Genomic DNA, 22,299 nt, shown 5'->3' with positions numbered 1-22,299 from the left:
AAAATCAATTGAACTTCTCAACACTCCTATTAAAACCTCTCTACGTCCTTCCAAGTAGAAAAACTGTATGTAAAGGAATTGTGTACCTCCATTAAACTTTTGATGACGGAAAGTGTTTGGATACCTCTCTTCTGAGAATGTTCAAAGCTTTTATGTTCAAAGCTATTAAGAGGCAGGGAAACTATACAGCATGGCAGCTATGATATGAAGAGTCACTTCCATAAATTAATTTATGTGCTTATTTACGTTTTAACTGTTTTTTCCAGGTCCTCCCATTATTCTATGGGCAGTCGAGCTTTTTCCCATGACAGTATTTTTATACCTGATGGGAGAACAGAGAGTGAACAGGCCATCCAAGCAATGTCACAGGAGAACGTTTTAGGAAAAGTCAAAACTCTTCAGGTAAGAAATTATAAGTCAGAAAAATATTAAAAATGTGGTGGAAAATGGCCTCCAGAATGTGCAAAATGTGGATACAGGTGGGTTTCTTTTTCAGTAGTCTTTGGGCAATTTCTTAGCCAATGTAAACTGTCTGGCAAAAAGCCATGTAAATAGTTTGGAAAATCTTCAGGTGTAGATTTGGGTCTTGAAAGGTAAGGCAGTGGTGCTGCAAGCAAATCTGCAGAATGCCTGCATCTTGTGGAACTCATTTTAATTGAACTCATGGCTTTGGCATGTCTTGATCTGTGTGCCTGAGACCTACAGATGTGGTATGAGTGAAAAAGTGAGGGTGGTGTTGGAGGCAGGGAATGGCATGCGGAGTGGGACTTGTTTGCAAATCTGATTTAATTATCTTTCTGTGCATATTACATTATTTTTCCTTCTTTTTATCCTTTTCCTTTCAATGGTTCTCATGAAAGATGGATATGTTTATTTCTCCAAAGCAAGCAGCACATGACTACACAGTTAACACATTTGGGTATTTGCTTCTAAAGAGCTTTATGTGACCTGTTGTGTCTTCCAGAACTTTGTTTCATTAGTGGTCTAACTAATTTTTCACTTTACTTCTTGTATATCTGTGAGGCTCCCAGTTCTATGTCCATCTAGACCTTGAAAGAGCTCTCCTTCAGAAGCACAGTTCAGTTTATTGTTGAGGATGCTTACCTGTCCTGTTGAAATGCTGATAAATTTTTAATGCTGTTTAGGTGCTTTTACCCTGTAGCTGACTAGTAAAATACCATTGATTACTTTTACCTCCGAAGTCTTCCCATGGTCCATCTTCTCTGGTGAGTGAGAGATCACTCACAGTAGACAGATCTGACCTTCAGGATGAAAATTTTCCTTCTTCCTGTCTGGTGCTGTCAGCAGACAGACCTGAACAGCACTGCTTCTGCAGATTGTGGATGCATTCTGAAGTACAAACCACACTAGGACAGCTCCAATTTCTCCATGCTGTTATTCCAGCTTGAATTTCCCTGCTTCAGGTAGATTCAGTGCATGCTACTTTCCAGGATACAAACCATTACGTGGTAGTTGGAACTCTCTTGCAGAGTACCTGAGTGTTCTTTGGATACAAAGCCCCCTGACTTCCGGAGGGGAACTGTGCCTTCCCTGTTTTTTGGTCTTGGCTTCAGTATGTTATATTTTCTCTGGATAACCTTTTACTTTGTAGGAGTGGCTTCTCCCATTTCCAAACTCACCTTACAATTCCCGGTGGAAACTTGCCTTCACTAAACGCAGAGACTTGATAAAAAGTACAGTTACTGCAGTTGCTAACAACTATCTTCACTAAGCAAATGGTAACTCAAGAAAATCAAAGCAAAAATAGTCACCCTTGAAGGTTACAGAATAAATGGGCAGTGATACACTCTTGCTCATGTGAATTTGTGTAAATCTTGTTTTTTGGAGTGGTTACTTGCATGTATTTTAAGGGCGAGTGTTGCTTCAGCTGCTGATGTCAAAACCGTGCTTACCTTTTTACTTAAAACCAGAGGATGGTAGTTCAATTTTGTCATTTTAATATAGCTGCAGCCCAGCCTGTAACGGCAGCCTCAGTTCAGCTCTTCCCACTCTACTGATGATGGTGGTATCTAGAGCAACCTGTTCAATCAGAAATGAAATGCCATTGCACACTTTTAGGTTGAGCTTAGAGTTGAGTCCCAGGTCTTACCAGTTACTTGGACTATCATTCCTTTCTGAAGGTTTATGCACTCACCCCTTCATACTACATCCTTTGTCACTGCTGTAGTATTCTGAAAGGAGACTGTTTTCTGTGTGATTTTGCAGTCACAGAAAATGCTGATACTCAGTCTCTAATATCAGAAGCTTGCATGTACTTTCAAGTCCCTTTCTACAAGCTTAGTCCTACCGGGAACCTCTCTAGAGTGGTGGAACAAGAGAAGAGAGTTATCTCTTCTGAAACCAAATCTGTGGCCAGCTCCTGGTAAAGCCACTGCTTTGCCACCAACATTGCTGTGGTTTTGCCCAGGCTTGTATGTCGCAGTGGAAGGACAGTACTTCTAGTTTCCATTTGATGAGCAAGATGCTTTTCAGTAAAGAAGTGTTGCCATGATTCAGTGTGCTGTGCTGTCTCTGAACTTGCTGTAATGTAAGTGGAGATGAAAACCTCCAGATTTTAATAATTTTCATTGATTTTTTGGGGGGTTGTACAGTAAACATTCCTGGAAAATGTAATTTTGTTTTTTTGGAAGAGAGACTGTGCTTACAAGCCCATTGTGAAAAGAGTTTTGGGATGACAATAGAAATGCAAGCCGTTTAATACCAAGAACGCTGAATCTCATTCTGCTGACCATCAAAGTGTTTCCTGCTTCTCACCTTGCATTTCTGCTGACCTTGGAGCTGTAATGAACCCACCAAATATGTTGTGTAATGGTGCAAAACTCCGTTGCAGTCTGGGCAGCTGGCCAGTGTATGCACTTGGTTCAGCTTCTTAGCCGAATTATGGAAATTGTCTTCGATTATGTGTGCAAGGTAAATTAGTTCTTTCTGTAATAGCTTTCATTTCTTTTTCTTGATTTTCCAATTGACAGCATGCATCTTATTGGGCTTTCTGTAAATGAATTTAGTTGTGTTCAAAGGTTTTAGTGTGTGCTAGAATTCAGGCTGAGAAAAGCCTGACTTCTTGTTAACTTTCAAGAGTTGTTCTGTATCCTGAGGTAATTTTGTGTTGGTTCAAGCCACCTGCTCTCATAAAAGCAGGATCTGCTGAAATTTGTCATTACCTAGTTTTTAAGATCCAGTATCAAAAGCAAACCTGAACCTCCTCCCCCAAGGAGATGGTACCCAGACACTGGTAGTTTTAATGCTGAACTCAATTAGTTTCTTGGAATCTAGTGCTTTACTTCTTACACAGGACTGTGAATGAGACACAAGGAATGCTTAAAATCTAAATCTAGCAGTCTGTCAGTATAAACGTAAAAGAAACTTCAGGAGCTTGTTTTTACATTCTTCCCTTCACAGGGTAGTGAGCTTTTTTTCTTCCGTCAAAATGTTAGATCCATTTTCTGGCATTCTGCAGTTGTGACTGTTCTTGATACTGATGTTTGCCAGAAATGGTCAGGAAATGAACAGGAGACAGTTTTTGTTTCAGACTCATCAAAAATGTAGCAAATAAAATGGAAACTTGTTTTGAGCATTAGTATCAATGCATCTAAGCCATTTTCTCCCCTTTGCTGTGACAATACCGTGGTGTGGCACTGTTTCTGCCTCTTAAGCAGGACAGCATCTTCTCCGCCTCCTGCCTTCACTGTAAGAATCCAGCATCCGTGAGGCTGTGGCACTCAGCTGCAAGAAATATTAAAGGCTGAGTAGGGTGTATGGCTTATTGCATTTAGGAACTATTGGGCTACATCTTTTCTAGTTTCATGTGGCCATGTGGTTTAAAACAAACCAACCCTCTGTTCTGTAAATTAGTAAAACACCATTTATTACACAGCAATGAATTATGATAAAACATGTTTTGAGAATCCAGGCTTCTTGGTCAAATTCTAAAGGACCACTTTTTAAATTCAGATTTCCCTGGCCTTGTGATGATGAAGGTCCACAATCATTTTTTCCTCTTAGATCTAGTGACTGTTCAATTTTGGATCCCATTTCTTTTAGTCCCATGTCTTAGATAATGGATCAAGCTGGTGCTTCCCCTACTGTGCTTTGCACGTCTGTACTCTGCTAACCATTCCCATTGTTGCTTGTGTTTCATACTGTCCTGATCTAAACAAGGCTATAAAGCCATTTGCTAAACCCCAAAGTTATTCTCTTTTAACTTGGTGCTCTGCATTTTATAGAATTGGGAGTAAATTTTCACTGCATGATTGGCCAGCTTTCTGTTTCTTACAATTCATTTCTTTGTTGCCAGTATTTTCTAGTGCCACTGCAGCCTTATTGTTTTCTTCACATTTGACAATGCTTTTCACTTTATAAATGGAATTTATCAGTTTTTCATAATAATTATAGGATTTCTGGGGCAGATTATCTTTTTCCTATGTTCATACTAAGCCCTGGAAATGGGCTGCTGTTTCCCTTATTCACATCTGCTTTGCTTTTAGTATTCTGCAAGGGGAGACTCAGGAGACAAATGCCACCTGTCCTTTAAGTATCTTCAGGCTTCTCAAGAAAATCTTGCTCTTAACATGTAAGCATCTGTAAGTGGTCCATTACCCTGTGTACTGAAATCTTCATTTGCATCTGGATTTGCTGCAAATCTAAATCTCTAGAGATCCTCTGCCATTTCATACACTGTTTGGTTCTTCACCTCTCTTGTATTTTGGAATCTCAAAATCTTTCTTGAGGTGAAATGCCTCAAACTACATGCTGCTCCAGCAGTGGATGTGGAATAGCTCTCTTCCTGCAACTGATGCATAACACCAGTTATGTTACTTTGCTCATTTTCAGTAGGTTTACAGGTTAAGTTTACATCTAGTTTACTTTCTAAAGCCTCCAGATATACCAATATAACTTCTCACATTATTCTTTCCAGTTTGTTCTCTCACTTTGATTTAAAAAAAAATAGAAATAATTGCTTATGTGGAGTGTTTTGCTTGTTTAGATATGCTAGAGATTTTCCTGTTTGGATAAAGAAGTGGACTTACTTCCATTGAAAGAACAATTAGGTAAACTGTCTTTTCAGCCTAGAAAAGAAATGATGAGAGGCAGAATACAATAGAGATGCATGATATCATGAGTGGAGTTGAGAAAATGAATAGAGGACAATTATTCAGTCTTTCACAGCATAAGAACAGATGAGCATCAGTTGAAACTAGGAACACTTTCAAACCAAAACAATTATTTCTTTCTGCATAGTTGGATTGTAGAGCTCATTGTCACACAGCACTGTTGTTGGTGAAATATTTACAGAAGTTCAGAGAGCAAGGAAACAGATTCATAAAAGAAAAGTGCCCGAATGGCTAATGCATCTGAAAGTCCTTAGATACCACAAATTACTGGAGCGTTTACAAGGAAAACTCAGTGTGGACTCACCTGGTTCTTATAGATTTCTAAGGTATCTGATTTTTGGGTCACTGTAGGAGACTCTACAGGATGCAGTGGAATTCTAACAGTATGGCTCTTCTTTGGACAGATATTATTGATTAAGTAATTATTTCAAAATTGTATGTAACTAGAAAACATAATTTCATTTTTTTTTTATAACTGGGCATTGCAGGCAAACATGAAAAATAGGTATTTGTATTAAAGGCAAAATGTTACTGGCACTTCTTGTGGGACTTGTTTGGATGGAGTCTGTTTTAATGATTTTAAGCTGAACAGAGTAAGCAACTCAGCGGATCTGGTTTTGGATTTACTCCAGGCACAGAGCCATAAGAATGATGCAGTTTCAGGGGCTGAGTCCAATGTGCATGCAAGGAGGCATGTACACAGAAGAGGAGCCAAATTGGAGTGAAAGAAGAGACACACAGCCCGATCTGGGCTCTCCCGGTCAATACGGAAAGTTTGTTCTGTGGCATTTCCTATGTAAACACAAAGAGTGCTTTGAAAGCCTAAGCTTTTTAGTTTGCTGCAGGTGCCAACCAGTGCAGAGCAATTTGACTTGGGAGGTTTGTTTCTGAAGTTATGAATGGTAAACTGGTGTAAAGGTGTCAGTTACACAGTATCACATTTTAGCAAGTTATTTTGCATGAAATAAAAGTGGACCCCTGTCACAGTCCAGTTACTGAGGAAGATTTTAAAAATTTGATGGGTGCAAACTTTTTTTTTCCCCTAAATTCTAATATTTCTTTGCTTTTATTAGATGTGCTGCCTTGCCTTTTATCTCACGCTGAATGTCACTGCACTGCTGGCTACTCGGCTTGGGTGTGAATAGACAAACTAATGCACCTCTTGAATGTCAGAGAAAAAAAAATTGGAGATGAGGTAAACCTGATCTGGAGCATTCTTGCACAAGCCAAAACAGATCATGTTCATTTTACTGAGACCAGTATGCGTCTGTGGAGGTGTCCGAAACATGGCTGCACAACGGCAGAAGAACAAAAATGTCACGCCTGCAACTTCTAATGACCAGCACTGCAAATAATCCTCCTAAGGCAACTACTATCCGTATGTTGTCTGCATAGGGAATTCTCAAGTACAGAGGATTTATATTTTTGTGTTTAGAAATACATGTCTAACTGAAACTTCTGAGAAATTTAAAGCATATGCTCCTTTTCAGGGAACAAGGCCTCTCCTCAAAGGCCTTGCAGCTTAAATTGATGTATCTCTCTGTCTCTGGGTTGGACTATGTGTGAATGTGCTTCCATGTGGAAGTTGTAGGTTTTTTTCTTTTCTTTCAGGGATGATGTGGTTTTAGGGTTTTTGTGATTGACCAGGTAGAGAATGTATCTGTATGAATTTTTTTGAGAGGATGATTGCGTTGTAGTTATGGTATAAGCACATTTTTAAAAAGAACAAAGAGAAGAATATGAATAATATAAGAACACATTTACTCAGTGGTAACAACAAGCTGTTGGAGATTTTGTCACACGGTATTCAGCATCAGCTTTGGAGATTAGAATGCACTGAAAGAAACCGGCCAATGGAGAACTATTAGTGAAGCTCATTTAAGCTGAATTTGTTCAAAAAAGGCCAGTAAATAAATAATACAGAGGAGACCTTCTGTCCTGGAAGAAATGAGGGCTACTAGAGTTTCTTCTTTAAACTAATTTATGCAAGTCTGAGTAAATAAACTTTAAAAACTATTAAATAGTTAAAAAAAAATCCAAACAACCCAGTCCTGTGTACAGTCCAGAAATATCAAGGAAATATCATGAAAATAACATTTTAAATTTTTATATACATAAATACACATTTTTACAGCAGAGCCCTCAAGAATCCTTGATGACGATTTAAAAGGCCATTCTTCTAGCTCAGACCATTCTTCACAATAGCTCCATCATAACTCCCACCATGCACTGCACACACACTAGATCAAGAAATTGATCTGAAGATCGAGAGAATAACACACCATCCCTTCCCTCCAAACACATCGCAAGCAAAACATACATGCATGCATTTTCTTACTGTGGAACAGATGCACAAATCCTTAGCGTCTTGGGTAATTGCTCAGGTAATGCTAATGGTTCCGCTTTTCTGCCTGGGAGAAATATTTGTCTGGGAATATGGCTTTGTAAGAAGAAAGGAGCAGCCTCAACTTAGAAAACCCGCTATGAGATTAAGAAGCTGTTAGAAAGTAATTTTCTATTAGCATCAGAGGACATGCAGGAATGGAGCAAAATTATAGCCTTCACACTATCCAATACAGACTAGTTTGCTCTCTCCAGCTCCCATTTACACAGTGGGAACATGCAAGATTTCAAGTTAGAGAGTTACACTGCTAGCTTGGAAGGACTTGGTTGAAACCCTTGCTTTTAGTCTATGAGTGCTCTGCCGCTGATCTAGGCAGGAATAAAATTCTGCCACTCAAAGCCACCCGCTATGGCAAAATGATGTACTAGATGAATTTCATTACTTTCTACCAAACTCCAAATGGGCATATATAATGTGTAGCTCAATGAGGAGACTGAGAAAAACTATTCTAGTTTAATAACCTGATTGTAAGGTGTCTCTGCATGTACTTTTTGTCTTACTGATTCAGTACAGAAGTCGGGTACTGTCTGGGAGTAATATGGATAAACTTTATTTAAGAGTCTAGTCCACTGGGCAAGCAAGATTGATCTGACTTGAATCCTTTTAGAGGTGAATCGGCTGCTACTAAAGCATATCTTCCCTTTCCAGCACTTCACCTAAGCCATCCTGCTGATTCCGTTCTACAGGAAAAACAAAAAAGTCTTTGTTTTACATGTGATCTACTCCAATCTTTTGCAGTTCTCAGCAGCAAACTTATGTCAGGGACCCAGCTATGTACCTGATGCTCTCACTGAATAGTAGCTGCACAGCTGAACTGAGTATTGTTGAGCTGTAGATGCTCATAGTAACACAAGACAGAAATAGAAGATCTCCTCTGGAGAATTTTCTGTGCTTGGAAGAGAGTGAAGTAGGCAAATAACTCCATGGTTCCTCCTTCCCTAACTGAGAATGATTCCCTTAAATATTTCAGGAAGGTTATCTATCAATAAATGTTCCTTACTCCATTTGCTCTGTCCAGACAATTTCTTCTGACTCTTTTGCAAGAAATTCAGTTTCAAAGACTTTATGGTAGTAGGCAGGGCTGTAATTTCTCCAAATCATCGTATCAGAGGACAGATGTTATAGGCTACTTATTTTACTCATCTTACACTTGATATAATTCAAGAGTACTTTCTTGTAACTCTTGAGAGAAGATTACTTCAACAAGGAAAATAAGTGGTGGGAAAGCTCTGTTATCCATTAATCTATTGGATGTCCCGTGCGTAAACTTCTTTGTGCAAAAGCAGTGATGAGGCTGTGAACATGAGGCAGGCATGAGTTTGTGCACTGTTCCTGCAAGATCAAACATATAAAAGAAGCCAATTTTCCCCTCCTTTGAGAATTTGCCTTCTCTATGGCAGGATGATGTAAAATCCTTAATGTTTAAAACTTATGGCTAAACTTTAAAATAAGGATAACTTTAACAACTACAGATGCATGAGATGCAGGGCTTGGGGGCTGGAGGTTGTCTTTTGGGTCAGTTTTAATTTCTCAGTGTATACGTGGCTCATCATCTTAATTCTTTGCAACAGTAAGGCTTCGTAATTAGCTTTTATGAAGTCTTAACCTGGGACATAGATTCAAAAAGATGGAAGGAATGTTTCAAAATTCACAGTAACTTTGCAAAAGCTGGCAATACTGACAAGAACTCAAGTTGATCATCCAGAATCAGAAGTCTGGCAGTAAATCCCTGACCTTGGTCGGTTTGCAGGGAGGAAGGAGAGGGGTTGGCCACTGTGTTGCAGCAACGTGAACCTCAGGTTGGTCTTCTTGTCCAGAGTCAGAAGTTGCCCTGAATATTTCTGTGCAGCTTTCATGTGGAGAAGGGGTGCCTGCTGATGTTGGCTTGTTTTGCTTATAATATTTTTTTCTTGTTTTTCAGCAACAGTTGGCCAAGAATATAAAATTTGGGCAGCCTCCACAAATGACAGTTTCTGTGAAGACAATAGGGGAGGCAAATGCTAGTAGAGAAGATGATGTGTTGCTTGGTAGCCCAATGGAGACTGAGAATCAGCAGGACACAGTGATCTCAGACAGTGGTAATAAAGTAAGCATTTTAAATTGACATATTGATGGCATTATAGCGATATTAAAACAGTGAAGTTCACTCGGGCGTAGCAGATGTCTCCACTGAGGCGTAGCTGAACTCACCAGGCTGTTATATGTGGGTGGGATCTCTCAGCTCATGCTTCATGAACTGATGAGAAGCGTGTGCTCTTGGCATCCTGAGCCAGGTCCCAAAGAATTACCAGTTTGAACGTCTGCTCTGAACTTCCAGCAATGCTGAAAACACTTGCAACATAGCTATATGAGACAGAAATTTTTTCTGAGACAGAAAATGTGAAAATATGGTCTTTCTAGCGTGGAAAGTTGTGCACAGCACCAAATATCAAAGAAGAAAATCATTCCAAAATGAGAGGGGTCTGGAGCTGTGATGAGTTGGCTCTGGCTGGGTGCCAGGTGCCTACCAAAGCTGCTCTATTGCTTCTATCCTCAGCTAGACCAGGGAGAGAAAATTTAATGAAAGGCTCGTGGGTTGAGATAACAACAGGGAGAGATCATTCACAATTCCTGTCCCAGGCAAAAGAGACTCAACTTGGGGGAAAATATTGACTTAACTTATTACTAATCAAATTAGAGTAGGATAACGAGAAATAAAAACTACATCTTAAAAACACCTTTCCCCTACCTTCTTCCCAGGCTCAACTTTTCTTCTAGTTTCTATACTTCCTCCCCGCTAGTGGTGCATAAGGGGTGGGAATGGGGATTATGGTCAGTTCATCACAGATTGTATCTACAGCTTCTTTCCCTGCTTCAGCATGGAGTTCCTCCCATGGGAGACACTTCTTTGTGAACTTCTTCAATGTGAGTCCTTTCCACAGGCTGCAGTTCTTCACAAGCTGCTCCCATGTGGGTCCGTTCCAGAGGATGCAGTCCTTCAGGAAATGACTGCTCTAGTGAGGGTCCTCCACTGGGTCACAAGTCCTGCCAGCAAACTCACTCCAGCATGGGCTCCTCTCTCCATGGGTTCACAGATCCTGTCAGGATCCTTCCTATGGGGTCACAGCCTCCTTTGGGCATCCACCTCCTCCAGTCTGGTGTCCTCCACGGGCTTCAGTTGGTATCTACTCCACCATGGACCTCCGTAGGTTGCACAAGGCCAGCCTGCCTCATTGTGGTCCTCACCATGGGCTGCAGGGGAATCTCTGCTCTGGTACCTGGAGCTCCTCCTGCCCCTCTTTCACTGACCTTCACTCTGCTGTCTGCAGAGTTGTTTCTCTCACATATTCTCACTCCTCTCCTCTGCTGTGGGTTTTTTTGCCCCTCCTCCTGCTCTTCTTAAATGTATTATCACAGAGGTCCTGCCACCATTGCTGGCTGGCATTGGCTCTAATCATATATGGGGGAAGCTTCTAGCAGCTTCTCAAAGAAACCACTCCTGTAGCCCCCTGCTACCAAAAGCTTGCTGCGTAAACTCAACACAGGAGCCTAAATCCATGAAATTCTGGGTCTTTTGGTGATATCTTGCTACGTGCATAGGGTCAGCCAGAGCACTTTGTACTTTCGTTTTCTCTTTCTGTGTACTACTTATTACCTATTTTATCATAGATTTCTGGTGCACAGCAGCTTGCCTGTTTTCTGCTCCTGTCTTTGGTCCTCTCACTCCTCTGGGTGTTTATCTACATACGTCCTAGGGGGAAGGAATGGGTTTCTGTCAGGGGTTGGTGGCCAGGACAGCATAGCACACCTCTGCTTCAAAAAGGTTTCCTCTATTGCTTTGTAACTTCTGCTTTTCTCAACTGAGCAACTTGGATTGATGACCAGAGTTCTGGGTTTCTTTTAACCTGTATTTGTAAAGCTGGTTTTTTTAGGTTTTATACACTCATGTGCGCCTGGTATAAAGGGATCCCAAATTTCATTAGGTTATGAAGTAATATTGTGATACAATGATTAAAAACAGTGTTTCTGGGTGTGATAAAAGCTGCTTCAATGCCTGCACCTTAAAAATCCCCTCCTGTGAGATAGACAGCTCAGAGAGGGTTGCTAGCTACGGAGTCTTAATGACTGATAGGCTCTGCTTGCTCAGGAGGAAGTGGTTGAAACTGGAGCCTAGAGTTGAAACTCTTTGCAGTAGAGTTAATGCCTGATTGGGTATATTTTTCCTTAGGTGTAGGTCAGGAGAAAATAAAGTTATTAAGAGCTGGTTGAAGTCCTATAAAAATTCTTTTTTTTTTTATTTGGAACCTGTTTATCTAACTTAGGAAGCGTGAGTGATTTGCCTTTCATAGTGTCTTGAAGCAGCAACTCCTTCTGCACAGAAAGCAGGGATTCAAGAAGCAACAAGAGAAACTCATAGCATTTAGAAACTAGAATTGTTTATCCATCAGTCCTTCAGTGACAAGAAACAGCGTAAAAAATCATACTGAAAAAGCATGATTTTGCAAGCCCTTTAAACCATATATATTAGATCCTGTATATTTTAATATCTAGCTGTGACAATCTTATTTTCTAGTCCACTGACACTTCATATTTTTTGAGAGCAATGAATTTGCCCGGAACAAGACATGAAGTGGAAGAAAAGGTAAAAAAAACTTTTACACTTGGTTTGCACTGCATTACTTTCTAATTTTAGTTATTAGAAGCCTGACAGTTCTTGCTTTAATATGTATTTCATTGTTTCATTTATCACCCAAGATTTTGTGAACATTGTGCAGTTTGGGGGCTAGTAAATAACCAATAACTAAGACTGAGAAATCTGTAAAAGTTGATGGCAGGAAACAGCAGAACTCAGTCTCTGCCAGTCTTGCAGCATTCCTGCATTTGATGTATTAATCACAGAGCCATAATTTTCATAAGTACTTCTACCACTTTGTTAGGCCCACATGTAATTCAGTAAGTGTATACATAATGTTCCATCAGCTTTTAAGTAATTGGTTCTCTAATTAGCATACATTTAGCCTCTGAAGATTACAGAGCTGCCTTGAAAACAATGTATGTGATTTTCTTGCCTTGCAGAAGATGTTTTCTCTCATATTTTTTTTTTTTTCTGTCTTCTTTTCCCACTTGGGTTGTGCCAAATACCAGTCTTAGGGTGACAGCTTGGTGACTTATGGGAGAAATTGATTACAGGCTCACTTTTACATGTCTAGACATGCAGTTCCCCTGTATTTATTCATGAGAGGAGCCTCACTAAATCACTTTATATTAGCACTTTCTGAACACAAATATTTGAAGGGCGAGAGAAAAAAAGCACCAATCAAAGCCAATATTGCCGCCTTGTATTTTTTGCTATTTGTTTGTGTTTGCTTGGACAACTCCACCTTGAATGTGGAAGGAAGGTTTTCCTCAGGCACTGTGCCAGCCTGAGATCCAATACCATAATCATCTCCCATGGAGCTCTGTAGCTGTTTTATTACAATACAGTATTGTTTTATTACAATATTACAATCTAAGTCAACCTGACTTGCTCTTTCCTAAAGTGTATAATGTAAATTATTTAAAGATGTAGATTTTTTTTTCCCACAGTAAGCAAACTTTAAAACATCCACTTTAAAACATCCCAGTGTTTGATGTTGCTTAAAACTCTGCTTCTGGCCTTTATCATTCCCACCAACTTCTGAGAGGAGCTGAACTGTGAAAAAACTGCAGTTAGAATGGTCTAAGTAACTTTTAAGTGAAAAGTATAACAATGTATAGTACTGTAAATAGGACAGTATTACAGCTGTAATTTTTATGTCCAAAGTTCATTATTTGTATAACAGAAAAACAGGGTTTGAAATCTTTTCTGCTAATGACTCCCTTGAATTGAAAACTGATAAGGCTTTGTGCATATGTATGTGTTATTAATTATTTTTTTTCAATGGAACAGATAGCTTAATTATAGCTTCCTGTGCTTGTGATAAAAACAGGTTCCTCCAGTCAAATCATCTCGGCCAAAAAGACAATTTTCCTGTTCTGGCACAATTGAAACAATCAATCTGGATGCTGTTCCCCAGGCTGCTGCTCGTCTAGACAACAGTGCAGCAAAGCACAAGCTGTCAGTGAAGCCAAAAAAGCAGAGGATGTCAAGAAAGCACAAGAGATTAACAAAGGTAACTGCATCAGTCATTGAACAGTGAGAGGATGGGGGTTGCTTTTGAAGCTGGGTACAAAACAGGCTGCCCAGGGAGGTGGTTGAGTCACCTTCCCTGGAAGTGTTTAAGGGACGGGGTGGACAAGGCACTGAGGGGCATGGTTTAGTGTTTGATAGGAATGGTTGGACTCGATCCGGTGGGTCTCTTCCAACCTGGTGGTTCTGTGATTCTATGATTCTAAAATAAGTTTAACTGAGTGCACCAGGAGTAGCTATAGACAGAGGACTGTCTTAAGATTTGATTAACATTGTTTGAGATAGGTACTGAAAGCTTCTTCAACAAATCTCACATCTTCAAGCTAAAACAAAATGCATGATTCTTTCATTCATCTTGAAATCAAGATAGAGGCCTAAAGATGAAAACGTAGCTGGAGAGAACACACAAAAAAAGTTTTCATATAGTCAGTTGAGACAAGTACTACTTACACTTGAGGTACTTCCAGTATGATTTTACATTGGGAAAGCTTTCTGATTCTAGTTTTTCTAGTTAAAACTTAGGTCATAAAAGTCTGAAAGATAGCTGCCACTGTTGATGCTGCTTGGGTATAGGCAATCAGTTGGTTGGGGAAGAAAAATCTCAAAAAATTGGAATATGTTCTGACAGTGATAGTATGATTGTCTTATAAGAAGGAGTAAGACTTAAGTAATGCATCTCTTGCTACAGCTAGGTGAATTATTAAATCCTTACTTTTTACATTTACTGCATGGCTTTTTTTCTTTTTATCCTGACATCTTACCAGTGCTTGTAAAGGGAACAAGACTATTAAGATAATACAGGGTTCGGGAGAGGCCATTGTCCTTTCTTCTGCACCATTGTACTTGCAATGAAGAAATTAAAACAGAGTGTTATACAGAGTGTTTAACTGGAGCTGAATGATGTGTCAACAAGTGACAGCTAGACAGGGCACTAGCTGAGCTGTTTCCCTCCCAAAAAGTGCTTTGAAGCACTATTTAGGTGCTGTTCAACCTCAGACCCTATCGCTACAGAGACAAGGAGTAAGCTGTGAAGAAAGTCTGCACTCATTTTATTGCAAGTATTGTACCCAGATCCTGGGGTTGTGGGGCAAGCACAGAGAACCAGTCAGCACATGCCTCAGTACAGAACAGTGTTGCTGGAGAGCTCTAGGTTCTCTGTTCATGTATGATCCCATGCTTCCTGCAGTAGAACTGGAGTCTCAGCACAGTTAATGAGAAAGATATCCTCACTGAGGATTTGTGAAAAGCAACCAGATTGTGTTTCCCTGGGCAATGTTCTTCCCTGGCTAGCACTGAAGAGCTCTTCTCTGCAGGCAACAGCTTTTGTCTCTGCAAGTAATAGCTGTATTTGCCATGAAAGAACTGGCAAAACAATGCTCTTAAGCAGGTGCTAATTATTTCAAGTTTAGAGGATGGAGTTCTAAGTAGTAGAACAAGCATATGAAATTTATGCTGTATTCCTTGGGCTTCGGTAAATTCAAAATAGCAGGTCTCAGTCTGGGTTAGCTCATGCACACAAATGGAGATCCAATATTTAGCTTTCTACTGTTCCCACTGTTGGGATGTTTTCTTTCCTTTAAAGGCTATCATCCAAATAGGTGGGAGGCATAGGAACTATGATGATGCAATCCATAAATTGGGGTGGGTGAGTTGGCTCTGGATCTAAAATAATTAAAAAAAAAAAAAAAAAAAAAAAAGATGTTTTGCATTTGCAACAGACTGTTCGTTCACTGTAAAGAATAACAACCCAATAGGCAATATAAAGTAATTCCAAGTTTGTCTCCCAAATCTAGGGATCACAAAGTTTGACAATAACTGAATTTGAGCCAGAGGACCTGGAAACTCAGCTGTATGGAGACATATACCCAGGTTTTAATGGACACATCATTGCAGACAAGCTAATCCAGAACAGAGATGAGCAGAAGCAACTTCAGCTGGAAGAGGATAAAAGAATTGAAGATCATTGGGGGATACTTGAGGCTGAAAGGATAAGGCAGATTGTGGAAATGGAAGAACAAAGAGAAATGGAAGAACAAAGGTGCCAAGAACTTGAGCAGATGCAGAAAGAGCAGGAGAGAAGGCATTGTGAAGAAGAGCAGAAGCAGTATCTCCTTGAAGGAGAGATATCTTTGGAAACAGAAGAGCAAATATGCCATAAAGAGGAGAGAAGACTGCTGAAAGATGAAAAGAGGCAACAGCTGGAGGAGCAGAAGAACCAGGAACTGGAGAAACAGAGGCAGAAGGAGTTGGAGGAGCAACAGGGAAGAGAGCTGGAGGAGCTGAAGCACCAGGAACAAGAGGAGCAAAAGAAAAAAGAGCTGGAGGAACAGAAGCACCAGGAACAGGAGCAGAAACAGGAGCAGAAACAGAGACGAGAGTTGGAGGAACAGAGGCACCAGGAACAGGAGGAGAAACAGAGACAAGAGCTGGAGGAGCAGAAGCTCCAGGAACAGGAGGAGCAACAGAGACAAGAGCTGGAGGAACAGAGACATCAGCAGAGGCACCTGGAACAGGAGGAGCAACAGAGACGAGAGTTGGAGGAGCACAGTCTTCAGGAGCAGGAGCAGCAGCAGAGACGAGAACTAGAGGAGCAGAAGCTCCAGGAACAGGAGGAGCAACAGAGACGAGAGTTTGAGGAGCAGAAACACCAGGAATGGGAAGAGTGGAGACATCAGAAGTTAGAAGAGCAGAAGCATCAGGAACGGGAAGAGCAGAGGCCCAAGGAGCTGGAGGAAAAACAGAGACGAGAGCTGAAGAAGCAGAAGAGTATAGAGCTGGAAGAATTAAGGCAACATGAGATCGAGAAACAGTGTCAAGAGGAAGAAGAAAGAAATTGGCTGGAGAAACAAAAAGAACTTAAGGAACAAAATAAGGAAGAAAAACAGAGACAAGAGCTAGAAGAGAAAGAGCTTCAGGAAGCTGAAATACAACTGAAGCAAGAGAAAGAATCCGAGAGCCTCAAGCAACAGAAGAAACAGGAGGAACAAAGGCAGCTTTTGATGGAAAAGACAGAGAAGGAACAATCCCAGCAAGTAATGGATAAGAAGAAGAAACGGGAAGAGCAGAGAAAACACAAGCTCACAAAACAAATGCACATGGAAAGTGCAGACAGCGTGCAACAAGATGAACAGAAACAGCAAAAGCAACAAAATGAACAAGAATGGAACAAGCTGGAAGAGCAGGAGGTAGGCACAGAAGGACAAAATCTTCAGCAAAAGCAACATGAAAAATCTTTGGAACAGCAACAGGAAAAGGATCAGTTGTGTTTGGGAGGGGCTGATAGCCCCACAATAGAAGAGACTCTCCAAGAAGGATCAAGATCCCAAAATGTCAAACAGCCAGAAAAAGGGAATAAAACTGCAGAAGAAATCCTAGCCCAGAAACTGAAGAAAGAAGTTGAGGCTCAGGAGCAAAAGCGAATAGGGGAAGAACTTAGGTGGCAAGAGGTAGATGAAAGACAGACTGCATCCAGACCCTTCACATTTCAGGTGTCTTCTGGAGATAAACAGATCATATTTCAGAAGGTAAATCTGAGTCCAGTCATGCCTGTCAAAGGAGCAGGACTCTCTTCTCCGTCCATCAAAGACTACAGGATGCAGACTTCCAGCAAGGGCTCTCATACACTCCCATCATCCGTGTGTGTACCCCATACAGCTATTTTGGTTACTGGAGCACAGCTGTGTGGCACAGCAGTTAACTTGAACCAGATAAAGGACACAGCTTGTAAATCGTTACTTGGCTTAACAGAAGACAGAAAAAATGTAGATATTCCTTCACCAGAGAAGGCCCAGAAAAAAATGCAGAATCCCAAGCCCAGCAGCAGCAAACTGAAATATGCACAGGAGACATTGAACAACCAGGCCGTACTTGCTGAGTGGGCTTCCATCCGCTCCAGGATCCTAAAGAACGCAGAAAATGGCAAATATAATGAGAGAGACCGAGTAAGTGTCTGCAGACATAGCGATGACTGGACACCCAGAGGACGAGGTGCTCCCCATGGCAACTTGAGGAAAACCCTGTCTGCAAATGCAAAGTTCTCCATAACGCCAGCATGGCAGAAATTTTCAGAAGCTTCAAGAACCAAGTCAGAGGCTGAGAGTGTAAGTGCAGCAAAAGTCAATGAAACGGTGGCTGTGGGAGGAATCACTGGCTCATCCACTGATTCAAAGGAGGATGTGGCTTCCATTTTTAAGGATAACTTAGCAGAAAAGGCTAAGGATAAAATGGAAACCCATAGGGAAATGACAGACAACACAGAAGGCTGTAAATTTGCAAAAGATCTTCCGTCTTTCCTTGTTCCAAGTTTTCCTCATTCTCCGGGTAAAGAATTACCCCAGGCAGAACTTCCTGGTGCTCAGGAAAATGAGCAAAATAACAGCACAAAAAAAGCAGATAAACCAGCACCCAGTGGAGAAGAAAATGTTTCTCCTTTTGGGATAAAATTGCGAAGGACAAACTACTCTTTACGTTTCCATTATGATCAACAGGCAGAGCAAAGGAAAAAGAAAAGATACAGTGCAGGAGATAGTTTTGATGGTGTGCCTGACCCACTAGTTACGACTGAGGGTGAGAAAGAATCTGCTGGTTTTGGTCCACAAGAGGGTACCTCACCCGGCATGGGGAAAGTGAATGTCCCTGGTAATTTAAAAGACTCAAAAGACTCTTCTGTTACTGTGGTGCCGGTGTCACAACCAGGAAACTCACCAGTGGTCCTTCCAGCCACTGGCCAGAGCGCTTTACCCCCTCACGAGAAACCACCATGCAAGTCACTGTTCCCACAGAAACCTGCTTTAGCTCCAAAGCCCACCACCCAGACACCACCATCATCTCCTCTCTCTAAAGTGAACAGATCAAACCTAGCTGATATGCTAGGACAAAGGTTGCTTAGAACTGAATCTGATGGTAGCTGGAGAAAAGAAGACAGAGCAAATGCGGTGCACCCCCCACCGTCCAATGAGTACAAAAATGAAGAGGAAGAAATTAAGGAAAAGAAGTCATTTTTCCCATCTATAAGCATTCCATGGAGAGAAAAAAATGACAAAAAGCCTGAGCCATTGAAGAAAGGTATGTATTTTTCAAAGGTCATTTAGCCATTGCATTTAGCTATATTGCTATATTAGCTATATTGCTATAGCATTTAGCATTTCCAAAATGGGATACTGGGGTTCAAAAGGAAGATGTTTGGTCTCAAGCTATAATTTTGCCTGACATGTTATTTGTGGAGTACCACCACCCTGTTCTGGACACACTCTCTATGTAACCCAATATAGCCAAGCATAGGAGTCTGCATTTCAGAGGCACTCTTCAGTAATAAAACAATTACAGCAGCCACAGTGGCTTTTTAGAGAAGGCTTGAAAGCCCCTGTGTCCTGAAATAGTATTCTGTACAATAGTAAAAATTACCCTTTCAGCCTAATGATGCTCAAAAGAGCAAGGCAGGAGTTCAGCATTTAATTTGGAAATCCCATTTTTTTCCACACTTGAATTTTGCAGGCATCAAGACACTTCTAAAACCATATCACACTGGAACTGCTGAGATAAAATTTTTACAGTTTTTTACACTTTTTCCTTTCACTTCCATTCTTAAATGAAGATTTATGAAAACTAGTTGGAAGCTCAGCTGCCAGCTTGGGGGAGCAGGGCCCAGGCCAGCTGAGGTTTTCTGAGCTCACTGAGCTTTGCAGGAGCACCTTTGTACTCCAGGGCTGCTCCCTGCCACTCACAGCTCTATTCTGGATGCTAACCCCAATCTCAGGGTACAGAAATCTAAATGCTCTAGTGACAATTTATAACACACACACACCCCCACACCCCAAATTTAAGAGGGGCTTCATTTATAGGAGTACGTAATTTCACTGCCCTTTATTTGGTTGATGTTTGGACTTCTTCCTTTAAATATGCCTGGAAGACAGGGGAACTGCAGTGTGTAGTGGCTGGATCCCTTTCACTAGAGATGTAAACAATGCGTATGTATCACTTTCACCTAGTGGTGGGAGTACAGGTAGTAAATCAGGCTTGTAGTTTAAAGAGTCTGGGTGGGCTTTTTCACAAAAAAAGGGATAAATGTGGACATCTGTATGAGTATGTTGAATTAGGCCTTATTCTCGAGGCATACAGTCTGTTCCAAGATTTGATATAACAGTCCATAAAGGTTTGTGAATGGCTCGGCACTCAATGGGCTTAGCCCCAGAGTTTCCGCAAGGTAGAGAATTGTACTGGTTTGCTTGAGACAAGAGATGTGCATTACTTAACCAATTCTTTTCATGTTTTCTTTCAGAAAAACCTGTCCTCCAGAGCAGGCACTCTTTAGATGGCTCTAAATTGATGGAAAAAGTTGAAACTTCCCAACCGCTTTGGATTACATTAGCGCTGCAAAAGCAAAAGGGATTTCGTGAGCAACAAGCTACAAGGGAAGAGAGGAGACAAGCCAGAGAAGCAAAGCAAGCAGAGAAGCTGGCTAAAGAAAATGTAAACAATCTTTAGAAACCTGCCCATTAGAAATACTGATACCACAATTATAATTGGTAGCTAGTTTTATTATATGTGAAAGGAATTTATTTATGCTTTGCAAAACTGAGACCTCCAGGAGAAAATACTGTGCAATAGTGTGACAATTTTATTGTAAATTCTGCTACCTTAATGTCTGGTGGCAGTTGATGGTAATTGTAAGCACTAGGGTAGTGTGGGTAGTGGAACAGAAACCTTGTATGCAACAGGGTTCTGTCAAAGTTTGAGTAAATAAGATGTTAAGCCTTAATTCTTGGGGATTAACAGTTGGAATACTCATTTATAGGTGAAGAGTAATAAGTTTGAAGTTATTTTTACTGTAACATGTATTATTTGGATAAAGTGTAGACAAATGAAAGAAATGAACTGTCACATGAAATATCCAAATGTTTAAAGCAGGCACTAAATTCAAGTATCACTTCTATCCTGTTCTCTAAATAGCTATTTACTATCTATGGTTTTCTCTTAGTAAGAAAAAGATTTCTAGTTACAGTACAGAAGTGATGCTACACATGCAGTGATGCTGCATATAGATCCCACAGATGGTAAAAAGGGAGATTATGTGGAGAACTAAATATATTTAGGTATTTGTTTTGAGACCCAAACCTCTGATGGACACGTGCCTAATTCCAGACATAAATAACTGGCAGAAGAAAACAGCAGTGGGCGTGAGGTTGCCCACAGATGCGCATTGTGTTTCAGTGCTGTTTTTAACAGGTAGTGCTGGCTCAAACTGTTCAATATTTTGACTGAAATGGCAACATGATAAATTTAGCTTTGTGGTTTTTTTTTTTTTAGTCTTTAATAACTGTTAGTTTTAGAAGTATCAGAGTGTTTTGAGTTTTTGCTGAAAAGGAAGGTTAAGGAAAGAGCAGGTGATGAATGAAAGCATTGAGTGCAATATCTCTTACTTGTAGCCACTACATGACAGACTGGGTCTTATTTAGCAGTTTTCTTTCTCTGTTCTAGGCTGCTCTAAGTAATCAGTCAGATAATAAAAGCAGCAGCAGCAAAACAAGCACCCTGCAGAAATCTGCAGCTCAAGAAGGGGAAAAGAAAATTGAGACGGCGGTGTCAAGACTGGAAAGAAGGGAACAGCTAAAAAAGTCGAACACTCTTCCAACTTCTGTGACTGGTACAGTGAGAGATTCAGATTTACTATAGGAATGACACAGTTCAAAAATGGCATTGTGTGTTTTTGAGAATGAACAAAATTTCTTTTCCTTATATATTACCTCCAAAATTACAAATGCATTTGCTTTTATCATGAAACACATTTTGTCCCACTCTCACACACTGGCTATTTGCTGGAAGTACATAATTTTAACAGGTTTCTCAACAGGCTTGCCAGGTTATTAAGGTTGCACTGCTGCATTTGTTTAGAATTGCCCCAGTTCAAGTTTAAAAAATTAGGCTGTCTTCCCAAGCCATATCCAACAGCATTTTTGCAACATGACTAATGCATTTTAGAGGAATTTGATTTACTGTAAATTGCAGTTGTAGTACTGTTTTGCCTTTAGGTCAGGGGTTAGGAGGCAGGCAGCGGGAGCAGCTTTACAGCATTTCTGTCAATCTGCAAGAGGATTGTATTGCAGCCGTACCCCAAAAGATTCAGCAGTATAATATTATGCTGTACGTGATCAGTTCTAGCAGAAATCAAACTCCAGCACAACAGATTGTGCCAAATTAGATCAACAAAGGGCTAAAACACAATTATCCTTTGTTGTTCTGTATGCATGAGAATGAGAGTTTGAGGAGGAAATTTGAGACTCAGCTAAAGTGAAAGCATGTAACTATGTTGGCCCAGAAGGAAATAGTGACTGGATTTCCCTGTGATTACTGGCTACATTTGGAGCCAGGCAGCCATTAGCAACTATACAAATATACTGGTAGCTGGTTATCATGGATAATGACACTGATTTGGGTTTCCCACAGTCAGGAGAGCCTTTAAGGCAGACCAGGCTAGAACATGTTTGAAACAGAGAGAGCTCACACCTCTTCCAGGGTCCTGTCACCTTCTTTGCTAGCGTCTCCCCTCCATGGGGATGGTGCTTTGAAGTAAAAGATAGACAAAGACCTTTCCATCAAATGGGAAAGGACCCAAGGGA

General features: G+C 40.6%; 1 protein-coding gene across 3 annotated transcripts in view; it reads left to right on the top strand.

The window, feature by feature from the left end:
- The window catches only part of CRACD (capping protein inhibiting regulator of actin dynamics), a 55,956-nt gene that overhangs the window by 31,772 nt on the left and 1,885 nt on the right, over positions 1–22,299 (top strand). For all 3 annotated transcript variants that reach the window (XM_069855991.1, XM_069855993.1, XM_069855992.1), the window contains exons 3-9: positions 267–402; positions 9,458–9,622; positions 12,089–12,157; positions 13,485–13,667; positions 15,478–18,748; positions 19,962–20,152; positions 21,161–21,326. In XM_069855991.1, the coding sequence (XP_069712092.1) occupies positions 267–402; positions 9,458–9,622; positions 12,089–12,157; positions 13,485–13,667; positions 15,478–18,748; positions 19,962–20,152; positions 21,161–21,326 (4,181 nt within the window). The remainder of the gene's footprint in view (positions 1–266; positions 403–9,457; positions 9,623–12,088; positions 12,158–13,484; positions 13,668–15,477; positions 18,749–19,961; positions 20,153–21,160; positions 21,327–22,299) is intronic.

This window comes from Phaenicophaeus curvirostris, chromosome 4 (assembly GCF_032191515.1).
Source record: "Phaenicophaeus curvirostris isolate KB17595 chromosome 4, BPBGC_Pcur_1.0, whole genome shotgun sequence".
NCBI lineage: Eukaryota > Metazoa > Chordata > Aves > Cuculiformes > Cuculidae > Phaenicophaeus > Phaenicophaeus curvirostris.
Note: the sequence above shows the minus strand (reverse complement) of the source record. Positions and strands in the feature narration are given on the sequence as shown.